General features: G+C 41.7%; 1 protein-coding gene across 6 annotated transcripts in view; it reads left to right on the top strand.

Moving 5' to 3' along the window:
• Positions 1-15712, top strand: part of LOC117503171 (rho-associated protein kinase 2-like) — a 69606-nt gene that overhangs the window by 41995 nt on the left and 11899 nt on the right. For all 6 annotated transcript variants that reach the window (XR_004558505.1, XM_034162357.1, XM_034162356.1 and 3 more), the window contains exons 13-25: positions 150-285; positions 392-483; positions 6108-6354; positions 8418-8524; positions 8636-8795; positions 10843-11003; positions 11090-11274; positions 11368-11437; positions 11586-11689; positions 12645-12831; positions 14048-14141; positions 14299-14393; positions 14559-14747. Coding sequence is in view for 5 of the 6 variants with exons in the window: in XM_034162357.1 (XP_034018248.1) it covers positions 150-285; positions 392-483; positions 6108-6354; positions 8418-8524; positions 8636-8795; positions 10843-11003; positions 11090-11274; positions 11368-11437; positions 11586-11689; positions 12645-12831; positions 14048-14141; positions 14299-14393; positions 14559-14747 (1827 nt within the window). In the remaining variant the exon portion in view is untranslated. The remainder of the gene's footprint in view (positions 1-149; positions 286-391; positions 484-6107; positions 6355-8417; positions 8525-8635; positions 8796-10842; positions 11004-11089; positions 11275-11367; positions 11438-11585; positions 11690-12644; positions 12832-14047; positions 14142-14298; positions 14394-14558; positions 14748-15712) is intronic.

The following is a 15712-nucleotide window of genomic DNA, read 5'->3' as shown; positions in this document are numbered from 1 at the left end:
TACAGTGAAATCTGAAATGGAATTTTATGGAAATGACCACTCAGATTTGTCAAACCTGGTGACAAAACTGAAAATGTAAACATTTTTTGCCTAATTTTGACTGACGTTAATTTATTGGTGATAGCATGTGTGAATTTCTTTACGACCAGATGAATAGCCGGCAGAGAGTCGAGGCTTCGCTGAGGCAGCTGGAGAGAGAGCGCGCTCTGCTGCAGCATCAGAGTACCGAGAACCTGCGGAAGGTGGAGCTGGAGTCCGAAAGAAAACGTGCCCTGGAGAATGAATGTGAGCCCAGAGAAAGGCTTTTTGCAGTTATTTAAATTCTAAATCTTGCAATTCATTAGTGCAGTCAGACATGTCTTTGTAAATTTGATCTATTTGTACTCAACAGTGAACAACCTGAGGGACCAGCTAGAAGATCTGAGGAGGAAAAATCAGAACTCCCATATTTCCAATGAGGAAAACATTCAGCTGCAGAGACAAGTGAGGAAGATCTTTTTTTTATTAACATGAATATGTGATATATATATATATATATACACCAAACATCAAGACTATCTTTGACAACCACCTGTGTGTGAGAGAGTGAACACTGGAGATCTGCTGGGATCATTCCAGAAGAATATAATTTTGATGGATGTTACATGTCCACATACTTTGTGCAAGAGGTGGGACAAAGTCACTCTCAAGTCATGAATCAGCAAGTCCCAAGTCAAGTATCAAGTGAGCTTGCAAACAACTGGTGGTCATTATGATTGAGACTTGACTTGGGACTTGCTGATTGATGATTGAGAGTGACTTGATGGTGACTTTGTCCCACCTCTGGTTTGTGCTATATGGCCTCCAGCTTGTAATATCATAGTGTGTGATATATTATTTAACCAGTAGGTGCTAATGAGCTGTAAAATAAGGCGTTGTCATGAATTTTTACAAGGCTTCATTTCATCATTGCCCATTTCGCTATTTTGTCTTTCTCCTCAGTTTTCTCTTTGACCAGACTCCCCTTTACTAGGGTGACCAAACCTCCTGTTTTCCCAGGACATGTCCTATTTTCACGACTTGTCCTGGCCATCCTGGGTTTTTTAGAAAGTGTTGACAATGTCTTGGTTTTCATTGTTTTTCATTGGGCCATTAAATTGACCGGCATGCAGGAGCTACTAATCGCCGTAACTATAACTATAGGCGGAATGTATTTGGTGGAATGGATTGTTTTTACTTATATTACACCCAAAACAAGTATTGATGAGATGATCAGGTCTCACCATTAAAATAATCAATTTATTTAGCCACTATATAAAGCTATAGGTTGACATTAGAAGCCCCAAACTCTTGACAGAACAGTGACAGGCACAACAGGAGGTTGTGTGGTGCCACCTAGAGGGTAAATTTTCCAATCTGGCAATCTGCTATTCCAGCAATTCGTGCTAATTGGGACAGAAAAGAGATACGTTTGCGCCTTGAACATGATTTGGGGGGGGGGGGGGGCATTATCTTGAGATTGCTTATCTTGAAAGTAGCGGGGCTGTTCTGTCAGTCATTCCATCAAATGTATTATCATTCCAGTTCTGCCAACCGTTTTGGTTTTGCCGATTAGTAGCTGCTGCCAACCGAGTATCATTTAAGTAGCTCATTGCCGTTATCGCAGACCGAACGGTCCCCCGCCTAAAAATCTGTCCGCCCTGCCTTCACTGTGCATGCATCATTAGCTGCGGTTCACCGATTATCACCTCATTTCTGCTTCAAACTTCCCTCCAGTCATCTATCTCAGCGACAGATATCTGAAGCTTTTGTACAACAATCATCTCCACATAAATTCAGCATTATTTCATCATAAAAGCCGGAGTAAGCGATCAGAGCACCGCTGCTACATGGGCTGCTAGCTGATGCTTGCACTGCGCATCGGTCATTTCAAAGTGTCACCGAGTATCACCTTGTTTCTGCTTAAAACCGACTTGAGAATGATTAAAGAGGTTTTACCTTGTCATCTGATGATTAATAATCCCATTATTCCATTTGATTGCTTTGGGTTAAGAGACAAAATGACGCATTTCGTAGTGAAGACAGGCAGACCGATTTTTAGGCGGGGGAACTGTTCGGTCTGCGACATCTAGTGTCCTGGTTTTCGGTAATCAAAATATGGTTACCCTACCTTTGCTGACAATGGGAACAGTGCAACATGGCTATTACTGCGCTTCATCTTATTATCAGTTTCTTTTCTAAAGTCAAGCTGGCAAACTTTGGTGATCATCTCACACTTTTGTTGCATTAGCATGCATGCTAGCTGATATCAAAACAAATGTATGTGCTTTGTGAGGTCTTGGAAGATGCATACGTACATATTTTCAGATGGGTAGCCTTACAGGTGTTTGCAGTAATAAAGAGTTATCACAGTTAATCTAACACTGCATCTGCAGTGAAGAGGCAGTTGAAGACACTTGCGTGTCCAGGACAGTCAGACCAGTATTCTTGTGGCTCCTTGTACTCTGTGTTTTACTGTCAGTTTGTGTGTATATTTCACTGTTGATCAGTTGGAGAACAGAATTTTTAAACTGTATGAGTTTGGAAGCATTTAAGTCAACTTTGTAGTTGCTCAGTTGTACTTACTTTTTTGTTGGTTAGGAAATGATACGACATCCAGATTGAAAGGGAAGGTTAAATACTTTTCAGTGGCATCATGCTGTCTCTGGATGATGTGCAGCTGTGGCGTGGTGTAAGCCACATGTGCAGCACAAGCAATTATCCAATTATGCAGCTATTTAGGGCTATGGCAGGCAATTACGTTCAGCCACACCAGGACATAGAAGGGAGCTGATCCAACTAGATCTGAACCAGTTGAGAACAAGAGGAGTCTGCTTGTGTTGACTGGTTGCACCAGTGTGAACCAATGCATCTCTAAAAAGCCTGAGACGTAGCACGAGAGCAGATGAATGAACAACTTTGCGGTGTCAGTTTGTTTGTGTGTGTGGACACGGGTTTGATACGTCCAGTGAACCAGTGGTGAACATTTGTTGGGCCATGTCAGATTAGAGTTTTGGTTGCTGCATCTGAGGTCACAAGAAAGAGATCGATAGACAGATTGGGGCTGTATATGAGGTCCCGTGGATGCAGTACCAGACCAGTGTGATGAAGAAAGAAATGAACCAGGCTGTGGGTACAAGTGGCAGCAGACTACAGCCACTGCTTCTTTGCATCTAAAGGAGCCAGCTGAGGTGGTTCAGACAGGTCTTCCATGCACGTTCCAACTGGGAGGAAGCTCCGGGGAAGAGCCAGGACATACTGGTGGGATTATATTTCCCAGATGGTTTGGGAACACTTCGAGATCCACCAGGAAGAGTTGAAGAACCTGGCCAAGGATAGAGACGTTTAGGATGAGCGAAGTCACTGTCAAGCCATTCTCAAGTCATCAGACTGCAAGTCTCAAGTGAACTTGCAAACAATTGGTGGTCATTATGACTTGAGGCTTGACTTGAGACTTGCACATTCATGACTTGAGAGTGAATGTGAATGTGAGAGTGACTTTGTCCCACCTCTGCTGCGTGGTCTACTGCCAACGTGACCCCGCTGTGGATAAGCAGAAGTAAATTAAAGTAAAGTGAGTTTTTTTCACGCCTGTCGGTTGCGTCATTCACCTGTGAGCAGGCTTTGAGTGAGCAGTGGTCCACCCCTCTCATCGTTTTTTTTTCATTGTTTAGGAATGGCTCGGAGACTGCCGCTTTGCTTGATCAAAATGTTTCAGAAACTGTGAGGGACATCAAAGTGGACACCATTCGAGAAATTCAGATGGTTTTTGGTGAAAATTTTATGGGCTTCAAAGAGATTACGGAGTGTTACTGTCGCTTTAAGGACGGCCCAGAGCGACTGGTGGTGCGCTGCGCTCCGAAGCCGCCATTGACAGGCTGAGCAACGATTTCATTTCTAAACGGATGGCTGTATGGATCCATGACCATCGTGTGCAATTTCTCTGGTTATCACAAGAGCTGGACATCAACCATTTTCTGCCAGATTTCACTTTTAACAAGAGATTTTGTCATGGAAAGCCGAGCGGAGGCTTCGCGCGTCACGATAGATTCGCTACTGGAGCGAGACAAAACCACCTCCATTTTGGTCTCACAGGACGGCTTTGTCATGCGCAAAGCAACGCCGTGGGAATTCCTCCGCACGTCTGTCTCAATGTGCCGAAAAAGTGCTGATGTCCACGTCTTTTCACAATTCCTGTGCTAGTCAGACGACATCCCGGATAAAACACAGCGTCCAGTTTGGAAATGAACGGCACATTCCACTGTTACAGGAGTTTTTGTCATGGAAAGAGAAGTGGAGGCTTCGCGCGTCACGGCGGTGCCGCATGGCGCAAAGCAATGCCGTGATGAAGCCTCACAGGACATGTTCTGGCATGTCCAGGCACATCCACAATTTCTCGGATAATCACTCGATGGAAAAACCACCGACAGCTGTCTGAACGCCATCTCAAAGCCATCCTGTGAGACCAAAACGGAGGTGGTTTTGTGTCGCTCCAGTAGCGAATCCATCGTGATGCGCGAAGCCTCCGCTCGGCTTTCCATGACAAAATCTCTTGTTAAAAGTGAAATCTGCCGGAAAATGGTTAATGTCCAGCTCTTGTGATAACCAGAGAAATTGCACACGATGGTCACGGATCCATACAGCCATCCGTTTAGAAATGAAATGGTTGCTCAGCCTGTCAATGGCGGCTTCGGAGCGCGGCGCACCACCAGTCGCTCTGGGCCGTCCTTAAAGCGACAGTAACACTCCGTAATCTCTTTGAAGCCCATAAAGTTTTCACCAAAAACCATCTGAATTTCTCGAATGGTGTCCACTTTGATGTCCCTCACAGTTTCTGAAAAAATTTTGATCAAGCAAAGCGGCAGTCTCTGAGCCATTCCTAAACAATGAAAAAAACGATGAGAGGGGTGGACCACTCCTCACTCAAAGCCTGCTCACAGGTGAATGACGCAACCGACAGGCGTGAAAAAACTCACGCATGCGCACAAAGGTTCAAGCTTGGCTGACGCAGTCACACGTGATTCAAATCCATATGGTTTTTGAAAAAAATAATAAGGTCGGATACTTTTCTAATAGACCTTGTAGAAGATAGTTAAAAAGAAGAGTTATCCTGATCCAAATAAGTATGAAGAACCTAAACTGTCACCTGAACATCTCTAGACCAGACATGTGCATGAAGGGCCAACACGGTGCAGGTTTTCCTTGCTACCGATGATGTCAGCAGGTGATTTGACAGATGATCAGAACTATAAACCGAGAGGAAAAGCTCATCAATAAAACAGTCTGCTGAGGTGATCGGTTGCAATGAAATGCTGCAAAGTCTTGGCCCTGCATGTCCTTGGAGCATCTCAAGGGGAACGTCCCCAATATTGGCATCTGTCTCAGTGAGACTGTAGGGCAGGTGCTATGAATCAGTAATGTCTTCCAAAGACTCTTGCTGGTTAAGCCATGGCCAGCAAAATTCAAAACGGGACACACATTGGCCTGATCCATGTCAAGGGTGATGTCATTAACAGGGTGGCCTAAGCTGTGATGGTGCTTTCACATACAGAAATATGAGTCTTAATGTTGGTATGAAAGAGATAATAATTTGATGAAAGAAAAAAGCAAAAATTGTACCTCAGACGTGGCAGCTAAACACCCGCTGGCCTTCCGTGACACAGTGGCAGTCCACAGTTGGAGAACCAATGCTGTTGGCAGCCATTGGTTTTATGGATTTATGATCAGGACACCTGCAGTATTTAATGACATTTTACTTGTGTTCAAGAACAGCAAACATACTTTTTGGAGTGTATGATTGTAAACTGACTTAAGAATAAATATTGTTGGAGTTCACTGAAGGCTACATGTTGGAACAACAATTCATGAACCTTCACATTTCTTCATAGATAGCTCTCTTTATGTTTTAATATAATTTTAATAATTAATCCAGAGTTGGTTCCAGTATTCTCCTACACGTAAATGCTGTCACTTTGCTTGTGCACAATTCAGAATAAGAAAGAGTCATGCTTATTTAAGCCGAGTTTAAACAACGATGACTGCTGCTCTTCATCGCTAACAGATTCATCGTATCTGTTTCTTGTCTGTAGCTGGAGGAGGCCAACGCTTTGCTGGAGGCCGAGCAGGAAGCAGGAGCCCGGCTTAAGAAGGGTCAGGCCGAGGCACACAAACAGGCCCATAGCCTGGAGGTCAGCCTCAGGGAAATACAGGAAAAATGCAGCCAGTTAGAAAACAGCAAGATGGAGCTGGAGAAACAGCTGATGGGTCTGCAGGCCGAGCTGGAGGCGGAGAAAAGAGACCGCAGCCTCGGGATGGAAACAATCAGCGACCTGCAGGGTGAGGCGTCAACATCTGCTTAAACCACTACAATACATGGACTACGATAGCATTCAGGAACAGTACTTTTTATTACAGAAGGATTTCTTTTGATACTATAGGATGCAGTCTGATTCAGTTCTTTGTTTAATGGAGATAAGCCAAAGTGGCATTGCTGAGTACCTTCAGATACATATTTCAAGAAAAGTCATGAATTTTGTTCAGGTTTTTGCTACTGTGCTGCTGCACATAGGTGCTGCCTCATGTCAGCGTGGCACATATGGCTTTTGTTCACCAGTGGGGGCAGCACCACAAACAGTAAAAGAAAGTACAGCATAGAAGAAGCCCTGAGGAAGAACCCGGCCATATACTTTGGCAACCGGTGTGACATTTGTAAACTGTCAGCAAAACCTGAAGTTCAAACTGGTACAGTTACCTAGCCTACAGTTATACTGCCTACCACTATCGGATATGTTGATTTTGTTTTATCTAACAAGCAAAATTAAACATTCCTGTGACCAGTCTTACGAGAGCCTCAGTTTACCTTTGAACTTCAAGATTATAACTTGAAGAAACATGAGTTTGTAGACACAGAGGTAGCAATACAATTTTCATTCATTTGAGTTGTAATGTTAAAATCGAGCCACTGACCAGTTCATTGCACATTTAGATTGATTCAGGTGTCTGTTAATCGATATAGTCATATTTAATCCTTAAAAATCAACATTATAATGATTATTTGTTAATTGTTGCACCCCTAGTGTTTAGCCTTCCCTTTTCAGACACATGTAGTATCAGTGTAGTAGTAGTACTACTAGTTATCAGTGTCCTGTACATCAGTTGCATCAGTTCCTTATAAGTTGAAGAATTTACATAAAATTTATTTTGAGCCATCTTATGCCTGCAGTTAATTAGAGGAACAATAAAAAACAATATATGATGAAAACCTGTATGTGCAACAAAAAAGTTAAATCTTCTTATATTTACAAATTTTTTTAGAAAAAAAATTGAGTAATTCACAACTTTAAGTAATCACTAAAATACTTCTATATATTAAGTCTTTTAACTGCAACACATGTATTTGGCATTAGTTTTCAGTATTGTCTTCACATATTTTATGATCTTTTAGGTTGTACTACTTGTGCCAGAAATGACAGTTTTCTGGGAATTACCGTATTTCCCAGAATATACAGTAAGTTGCACCGCACTGTAAGTCGCACCTATTAAAAAAGGTCTGTTGAGGAGTAGAAACGCATACAGAAGTCGCACTTCTAAGTCATATGTCCCCCAAACCTCCAAGCAATGTGTAATATAGTGATGTTTTTTGAGAGAAATGCAAGCTACTGGTATATCATCTATGTAATGTAGAGTTGCATCAGGAAAGGTATCCGGCGTAAAACTTGTGCCAAGTCAATATGCAGATCCACCTCGAATTTGCTGTGGTGATCCCGCGTGAAGCAAGGTAGAAGCTGAAGGGATTCACTACCAACAGCTACACCTGTATGCACACATTGATTTAAATAAATGTATTTTAGGGAAAAGGTTAAAGCCACTGCAGTAAACATCTGTTAGGTAGCAGGAAAAAGACGTTACACAACTCTGAGCTACGAGCCTGGTAGTGAATTGAATAGGAATTTCTTTTTCATTTTTTGGCTCAGGCCTCAGGAAAGATCTGATCATATGTGGAAATATCTGGTCAAAAGTCAGAGAAGGAGTCCGTGTGAAGGAAGAGGATAGAATATCCAAATCCGGCACGTCTTATGTTGGTGTTTGGAAACATGGTGCATGCAGACTAGGCTGGTGACTGAGGTCATAGGGGACATATTGTAACACAGAGTTCCCTGTTTGCAGCAGTGCCTCATGCTTTTTCCCCACTGGTAAATATCTTCAAGTGGGCGGAGTTGGGTAAAAGGAAAACAAAGAGGGTTTTTTTCCATATATTACAGACTAAATGTGTGCAAAAGTTGCGTAATGGCTAAAGTCATGACTAAAACGTAGTAGTTTCTCTGCCTGCACAAGGATAAAAATGTAATTTTGAAAAACTTTTCCACCATTGGGGTTTTTTTGTGGTTGTTGTTATCCAGGATGTATCTCTGGTCTGGAAGAACAGATGAAACACATGAAATCATCTCTTTCCAACATCTGTGCTGAAAAGAAGCAGTTACAAGAGATGCTCTCGGACCTCGAAAAGGTCTGTTGTCATTTTAGAAAGCGGATTGGGGTTGGAGGCTAACTGGAGATGTTCCTCGTGTTTCCATATGTGAGAGTGACTGAATGACAAATGTCCACATTGACTCTGTAGGAGAAAAGCAACCAAGAGATTGACCTGACGTTCAAGATAAAGTCATTGCAGCAGAGTCTGGAGCAAGAGGAGGCTGAACACAAGGGAACCAAGGCCAAACTCACAGACAAGAACAATACCTACCAGTCCATCGAGGAGGCCAAGTCTGAGGTCTTGAAAGGTGAGAAGGTGCCTGTTTTATGAGTAGATACACTGTAATTTGGTGAAAGAAATGAAAGTAAACTCATCTCTTCACAAATTCTACAGACAACATGAAGCAAAGGCGAAATATTCATAGTGGTGTAGAGAACGGTTCAAAAAATAATGTATGTGCTGCTCGATAATGAAAAACAGAACAAACAACAAAATAATTTTCACAGAGTGCCTTGGAGCTTTGTTTTTGTTCTTCTTGAGGCTTTCACACTGAGCAGTTCTCTTTTTCATTTTTTCATCATTTGAAGATGAAAACGTGAGTTTTTTGAGTATTGTGTAGCACCCCCACCTCCAATTGAGCACCTGTGTATTAAGATTATTTTTTAAATATTTTTGATTCACAATTTGTGGACCCACGTAGCACTCCTTTTTCGATTTTTATCTTAACAAAATAACTGTGGTTTGCTGACTTTTGTGTCAAATATGACTGAAAACAATGTGAGTATAAAAGTGTAAAAACTCAATGAGGCTTTGCCTTTGAGGTTGTCCCTGTAAAGCTCAGTGTTAGCATCTGCCGCAGTTAGCGTAACCCAACTGTGGTTAATGTTTTGTTACTAATTAATTGCAGCATGGGATCACAACAGTGTATGTCATAAATTACACTCCATCCAACTTCAAGTGTGAGTTTCACAAGTGAAAAATATGAAGAAAAGTAAGACTGAGTGGTAAGATGGACATAGCTTTCCATTTTCTAACAAATCATTCATAGGTTACTTACACTGATTTTTGTTTAATGTACTAATTAGTCGTCATCCTGTCAGACTTCAAACAACTTTTTTGGACTTCAAAAGGTTGAAGGTCCTTCGGCAACCATCATTTCCCACATGGAACCATGTAGGAACTTTCTTCTTAACTTTCTTCTACTTTCTTCTATTAGAGTCCAGTTATAACTGTGACCTGTCCCACAGGCCTGGATATTTTGAGCAATTTTAAAAGGCTGGTCCTGTTCATTTTGTCAATAGAATTTCTGATGAAAATATTACTTTGAAGACATTTGAATTGTAAAGCAAAACAAAATGACTAAAATGTTTGGTAAAAAAGCTGAAATTGTACTTAGGTTGTTGTTATTGTCGCAGCAAGTCTTGTTTTTGTTTTATTGCTCGACAAAGACTGGTTGATACCAGTTTTCTGCCCCATCCGGCTTACGGTGATCTGTTGTCCATGAATGCATCGGTTTATGGTCATTATTTTTTGGATACTCTGTATCGTGGAGCTTTAAGGTTCATAACAAAGATCCCTCACTCATCACTGATTATTGTGCTCTAAAGCCAACTGACCTTTGTCTTCTCATCGACTTAGTCACTGGTATTTTTTTTAATCATAATGCTATTCTTGGTACCATCTCCTGTTATTTACAGTGCATCTAGAACGTATTCACAGCGCTTCACTTTTTCCACATTTTATGTTACATCCTTATTCCAAAATAGAGGAGATTCATTTTTTTCCCTCAGAATTCTACTCACAACACCCCATAATGACAACATTAAGAGTCTTTTTTGGTAAATGTATTAAAAATAAAAAACTAAGAAATCACATATGCATAAGTATTCACACCCTTTCCTCAATACTTTGTTGGTGCACCTCTGGCAGCAATTACAGCCTCACGTTTTCTTAAATAGGATGTCACAGGCTTGGCGCACCTATCTTTGCTGCACATCACTGCATCCACAACACTACAGAACCATGTTGGGATCCTGAATAGTAGACAACCAGTCCATCCCAGTCTCTCAAATCTAACTATCTATCTGCTGCAGCGTGGTGAAGCATGTGCGTCCCCTTGACTGTCTTCTGGGACCCAGGGAGCTTCTGTTATATGGAAGATGTTGTGACCCGCCATGCCCGCACATGCTACCAGACTGGATGTAGAAAATGACTGATTAGTCCATTGTAGTGTCAGAAGAGTTGACAGAAGAAGTATAGAAGACTTGCCTTTAAATGCTCTGGCCTTCTGTCAAGCAAAAGACAATTATTTTGCCAACTTCTGATGGCTCACCTGGTTAACTCCTTGCTTCCAGAGATGGAGCACACCCTCCAAGAGGAGCGCAGCTTGAAGATGCAAGTGGAGGGAAAGCTGCTGCAACTGGAAAAGGACCACTCCATGCTGGACTGTGACTACAAACAAGCCCGACACAAACTCGATGAGCTGCGTGCACAGAAAGAGAAGCTCTCTAAAGAGGTGGGGCTTCACAAACACAACCCCTGTTGACCTACTAGCTTTACATCTTTAAATGTTTTTTTTTCTGCGCGTGTTGGCTTTTGCAGGTGAAGGATCTGAGCTTGTGTCTGGAGGAGGAGATGCACAAGAGGAGTCTGAGCCAGAGCGAGCTGAAGGCGCAGAGCCAGCAGGTGTCCTTGCTGCGTTCCTCAGAGAAGCAGCTCAAACAGGAGCTCAACCACCTGCTGGAAATGAAGCAAATCCTGGAGAAACAGAACCATGAGCTGCACAGGTCGAACACACATTCCTGCCAGGGCTGATTTAACAGCAGTGCTGTTGCTTTGGTGATTGTTGAGGTGTGATTGACGGTTTGGTGGTGTTCTAGGGAGAAGCAAGAGGCCGACAGTCAGCTGAAGGAACTGAAGGACCAGCTGGAGGCAGAACACTATTTCACAGTAGTTTTACTCAATTTGTTTCTATTTTCTTTACCAGCACTGACACATAAGAAAACATCTCAAATACTTGAGTCTTTCCTGCACATGTATCTATAGTTCTCTGCACTCAGCAGTGTTTTATCTGAGCACGCATTATGTGTTTCCCAAGACTCTTTACAAGACGCAGATCCGTGAGCTGAAGGAAGAGTGTGAAGAAAGGAATAAGCATTACAAAGAGGCGCAGCAGCGACTGCGGGAATACCAGGATGAAAGGTAATAGGACAACCATAAGGTGTCTCTACTTCTACTCTGGAACCACAACAGCGAGAAGTCTTAGAAGGTGATAGGTGTTATGTTGATGTGTTGTTCAAATGGGTAACGCGGCACTTGTTGAGAGCGATGTTTGGACAGTCTAGGTTTTGGCGTTGCATTATTTCCAACATACAAAAAAAAAATTCCTTTCTGTATTACATAAAATGAAGGGTAGGTCTTTTTTTTTTTTTTACATTGTTACATTTACCTCCTGCACATGCTGATCCGTTAAGCTCCTCTTCCACTTCCCTGCCCCCGCCACTTGGCTCAGAATGGCTCACCGCAACTTGACACCCGATTTTCTTAATCTGAGAATCAAGAGTTGAAGGCGAGTTCCCTTGGTGTGTACACCAAGTAACACCGAGGTGCACTCGGCCTGCACACAGTCGAAGTCTGACAAAGCTCCTGAAAAATGTGCTTTTCCAGACTTTTCGGGATGATTCTGCACCAAACGCAGGTAGACGAGTGCAGCTTTGGAATCTCAGCTCATGCAAGAGTTGCTTTACTGAAATAGAGTGAAGAGTTATGTCCTCAGCATCAAAGATCAATTTTGCAGAGAAAATGGCCAACTGCAGCAAATAGGAACAATTTAATGGAACGGTGGAATATAATTAGGTACTTGTAGCATCACTCACAGTGCCGCCTCGGCAGTGTACACATTTATGAGTTCTATTCAAAATTTACAGGACTTGTCGAGATGAAGGTTAATCACCTGTAGGAGGTCAGGTCTTCTGCAGCGCACAGTAACTGGTTTAACTAGAATGGGTGCAGTGTTTCTTTTGTAAGAAAAAGCAGTAGGAATTTGTGGGGGTTGAAGTTTCTTTTTTTTTTTTTGTCTTTCCCAAAGGAACTACCGTGTAATGGCTGTTCAGTAGCAGAATAATAAAAATATTCCTCCTCCTCCTCCCTTCCACAGAGATTCACTCACAGCCCAACTGGAAGCAAGTCTGACCAAAGCCGACGCCGAGCAGCTGGCGCGCTCAATCGCTGAGGAGCAATACTCCGATTTGGAGAAGGAGAAAATCATGAAGGAGCTGGAAATCAAAGACATGATTGCGAGACACAAGCAAGAGCTCCGTGACAAGGAAGCCACCATCGGCTCGGTGAGACGGGAGCTAGAGACAAAACAGCTTCACTTGGGTTATTTTTACGCCCCGTCACTAGTATGTGGGACATTGTGCGTCATATGCGTGTCTCTGTGTCTGTAAAAAAAAAAAAAAAAAAACATTCACAATCAAGACATATTAGACATTTGGTCCTCACATCATAAGTAGCTACTAATGAATTGATTATATTTTGGGGGCTGTGCATACATTTGTATATGAATCAGGGTAATATAATCATTTTGGAGCCGCCATGTCTCAGTAGTACTTCATGGTGGAAAGTTGGTTATTAAACTGTAGCTAACTCATGTGGATGTGTTATAGTATGTGTTTTAGTACATTTACATGTGAAGTACATCTTGCAACATGCAGCTTACTGATTTCCATCGATTTGCATACTAATAGGAAGACCTTGTGGAGTATATGTTGCAAAAATGGTTCATACTTTCATAGCATACATTTACATGCTAATGAGTTACCTCATGTACATGTTGCAGACATATATACAGTCTATGCTTACAACATGCAGTTTATGTATAATAGCTTGTGGCGTCATATCCAAGAAGACTTGAGGCTGCAGTTGCTGCCAAAAGTGCATCAGCAAAGTATTGAGCAAAGGGTGTGAATGTTTAGCTTTTTATTTTTAATGAATTTGCGAAAATTTCAAAAAAACGTTTTTCATGTTGTTATTATGAGGTGTTGTGAGTAGAATTTTGAGGGGGGGAATTATTTTCTCCATTTTGGAATAAGGCTGTAACATAAAATGTGCAAAAAGTAAAGCGCTGTGAATACTTTCTGTAGCTGTTGTGAAGCACATGTTCAGGGGTTGTTTTTGAGTTGCATGTTGTGATCATGTTAATGAGGGGGGTACCTCATTATGCAGTACATGTTGCAACATATTTAATTTGCATACATTTGGATCCTGATAAAAAGGTACTTTGTAGAGTGTGGCTATGTATGTCATGTACCTCATGTGGAGTAGATGTTGAAGCAGGTGTCACTAATATTTGCACACTAAAAAGTGTCTCCAGATCAACATGATAGATGCTTCATACTAACAATACAAGTAGTCTTCAGGAAGTAGACAAACTGATTAGACTTTAGGTGTGTAAGTCCATGACACTAATTAGGGAGCCCGAGTGTTGCCAATAAATAACAGCTATTTGAATTCTCCATGTATGGATGTGACTCTGGTTTATTGTGGCTCCCCGTACAGCTGGAGGAGTCTAATCGCACTCTAACTGTGGATGTAGCCAATCTGGCCAATGAAAAGGAGGAGCTGAACAACCAACTGAAAGAAATGCAGCAACGTGAGTGTCTGATGAGCACCTAGGAGTAATAGGAGTTTAAGTGTACTTATATGCAATAACACACTATAGGTCATGGGTTTGTTTGGTCAGTTTTACCGGATCTGTTATGTAAAAAAAAAGTGTGACCCCTGGAGAGATGTTTTTTGTGTTTATGCAGAGTTCCACAAAACCAAAGAGGAGGAAAAACAGATGACCAGTGTGAAGCTGTCTTTGGAAAAACAGCTGCAGAGTGAAAGGACACTGAAGATTCAGGTCTGCGTCGCATCGCATCGCCTACACACCTGCAGCATTTTGTGTTTCCACGCTTTAATAAACATTTCTCACTCTTATGACTCACCAGTTTTGCTTGAGAATTTTGTGCAGCTGCAGAGTTTCTGAATTATTAACAGTAAAAGCTGCCTGCACCTCCGTTCACAGGCCGTCAACAAGCTGCACGAGGTGATGAACAGACGGGAGACGGTTCGCGGCGGCCACAGAGGCATCGACACGGAGCTGCACAAGAAGGAGAAGGAGAACAGGAAGCTGCAGCTGGAGCTGAGAGCCGAGAAGGAGAAATTCAACAGCACAATCATCAAATACCAGCGAGAGCTGAACGAGATGCAGGCGGTCAGTGCGCCCACAATCACAGCGAGTCTACTTTTAGCACCACTGGATTCAACGTCATATAGAAAACAATAAGTAATAACTGGCGTGTCCTGAGTGATGCTGCTGAAAGCTGATTTCACATTATTAATACCCTTTCATGGGCAAGTCAACCTCCAGATATGATACTTTCATATACCCAGTTTTTGGGTAGAGGACTGAAAATCTATACTCAAGTAAAAGTACAGTTACTACCATTATTTAAAAAAAAAGACTCAAAAGTGAAAATTCCAGTTTGACAAACTTACTCAAATAAAAGTAAAAAGTACATAATTAATAAATTACTCAATAAAATGTAATATAAATAGGTATTATTGTTATTCTTATTAACAACAAATGTGTGATATTTCGATTTCTATGTTGCACTGGAGTATAAGTCGCAGGACCTCCCAAAATAGTTAAAAAAAACAAAAAACAAAAACAAAAAAAAACATATACTCCAGAAAAAAACTGTGCTTTTTTTAAACCCAAGATCTGGGTTGTCCCAGTTGAAAATTCCATAACTTGGAGTGGCGTCACTCTACACATATGTATGTGTAGGCTCATATATGTTGATTGACTAGGATTTAGACTGTTATCCCACCAGCAAGGTAAACCGTACTGTTTGTGCACACTCATTACAATGCATGTGCACACTGGTTGGTTGCACTAATGCACTTTGTACTATGTTATAATGAGAGCCTTTTAACATTTGTTTCACTTTCATTCAAGAGCATCAAAAACATGCTGCTGTTGTACTGTGGAAATATTCCCTCTCTTTATTCAAGTGTGTTATTCAGTTTGAGAACATGATTTATTAATTTCCCTCATTTTGAAAGATCCAACATGGCCTTTTAATTTCATTTATGGCAGTTGGCATCCAGCTGAACCGTGCATTACCACCACCTTCTGCTCCGGAGTTTGGATTAGACATTACATCTTTCACAACA

Source organism: Thalassophryne amazonica, chromosome 21, assembly GCF_902500255.1.
Source record: "Thalassophryne amazonica chromosome 21, fThaAma1.1, whole genome shotgun sequence".
Classification (NCBI taxonomy): Eukaryota; Metazoa; Chordata; class Actinopteri; order Batrachoidiformes; family Batrachoididae; genus Thalassophryne; species Thalassophryne amazonica.
The sequence above is the reverse complement of the archived record's forward strand: the minus strand, read 5'-3'. Positions and strand labels throughout refer to the sequence as shown.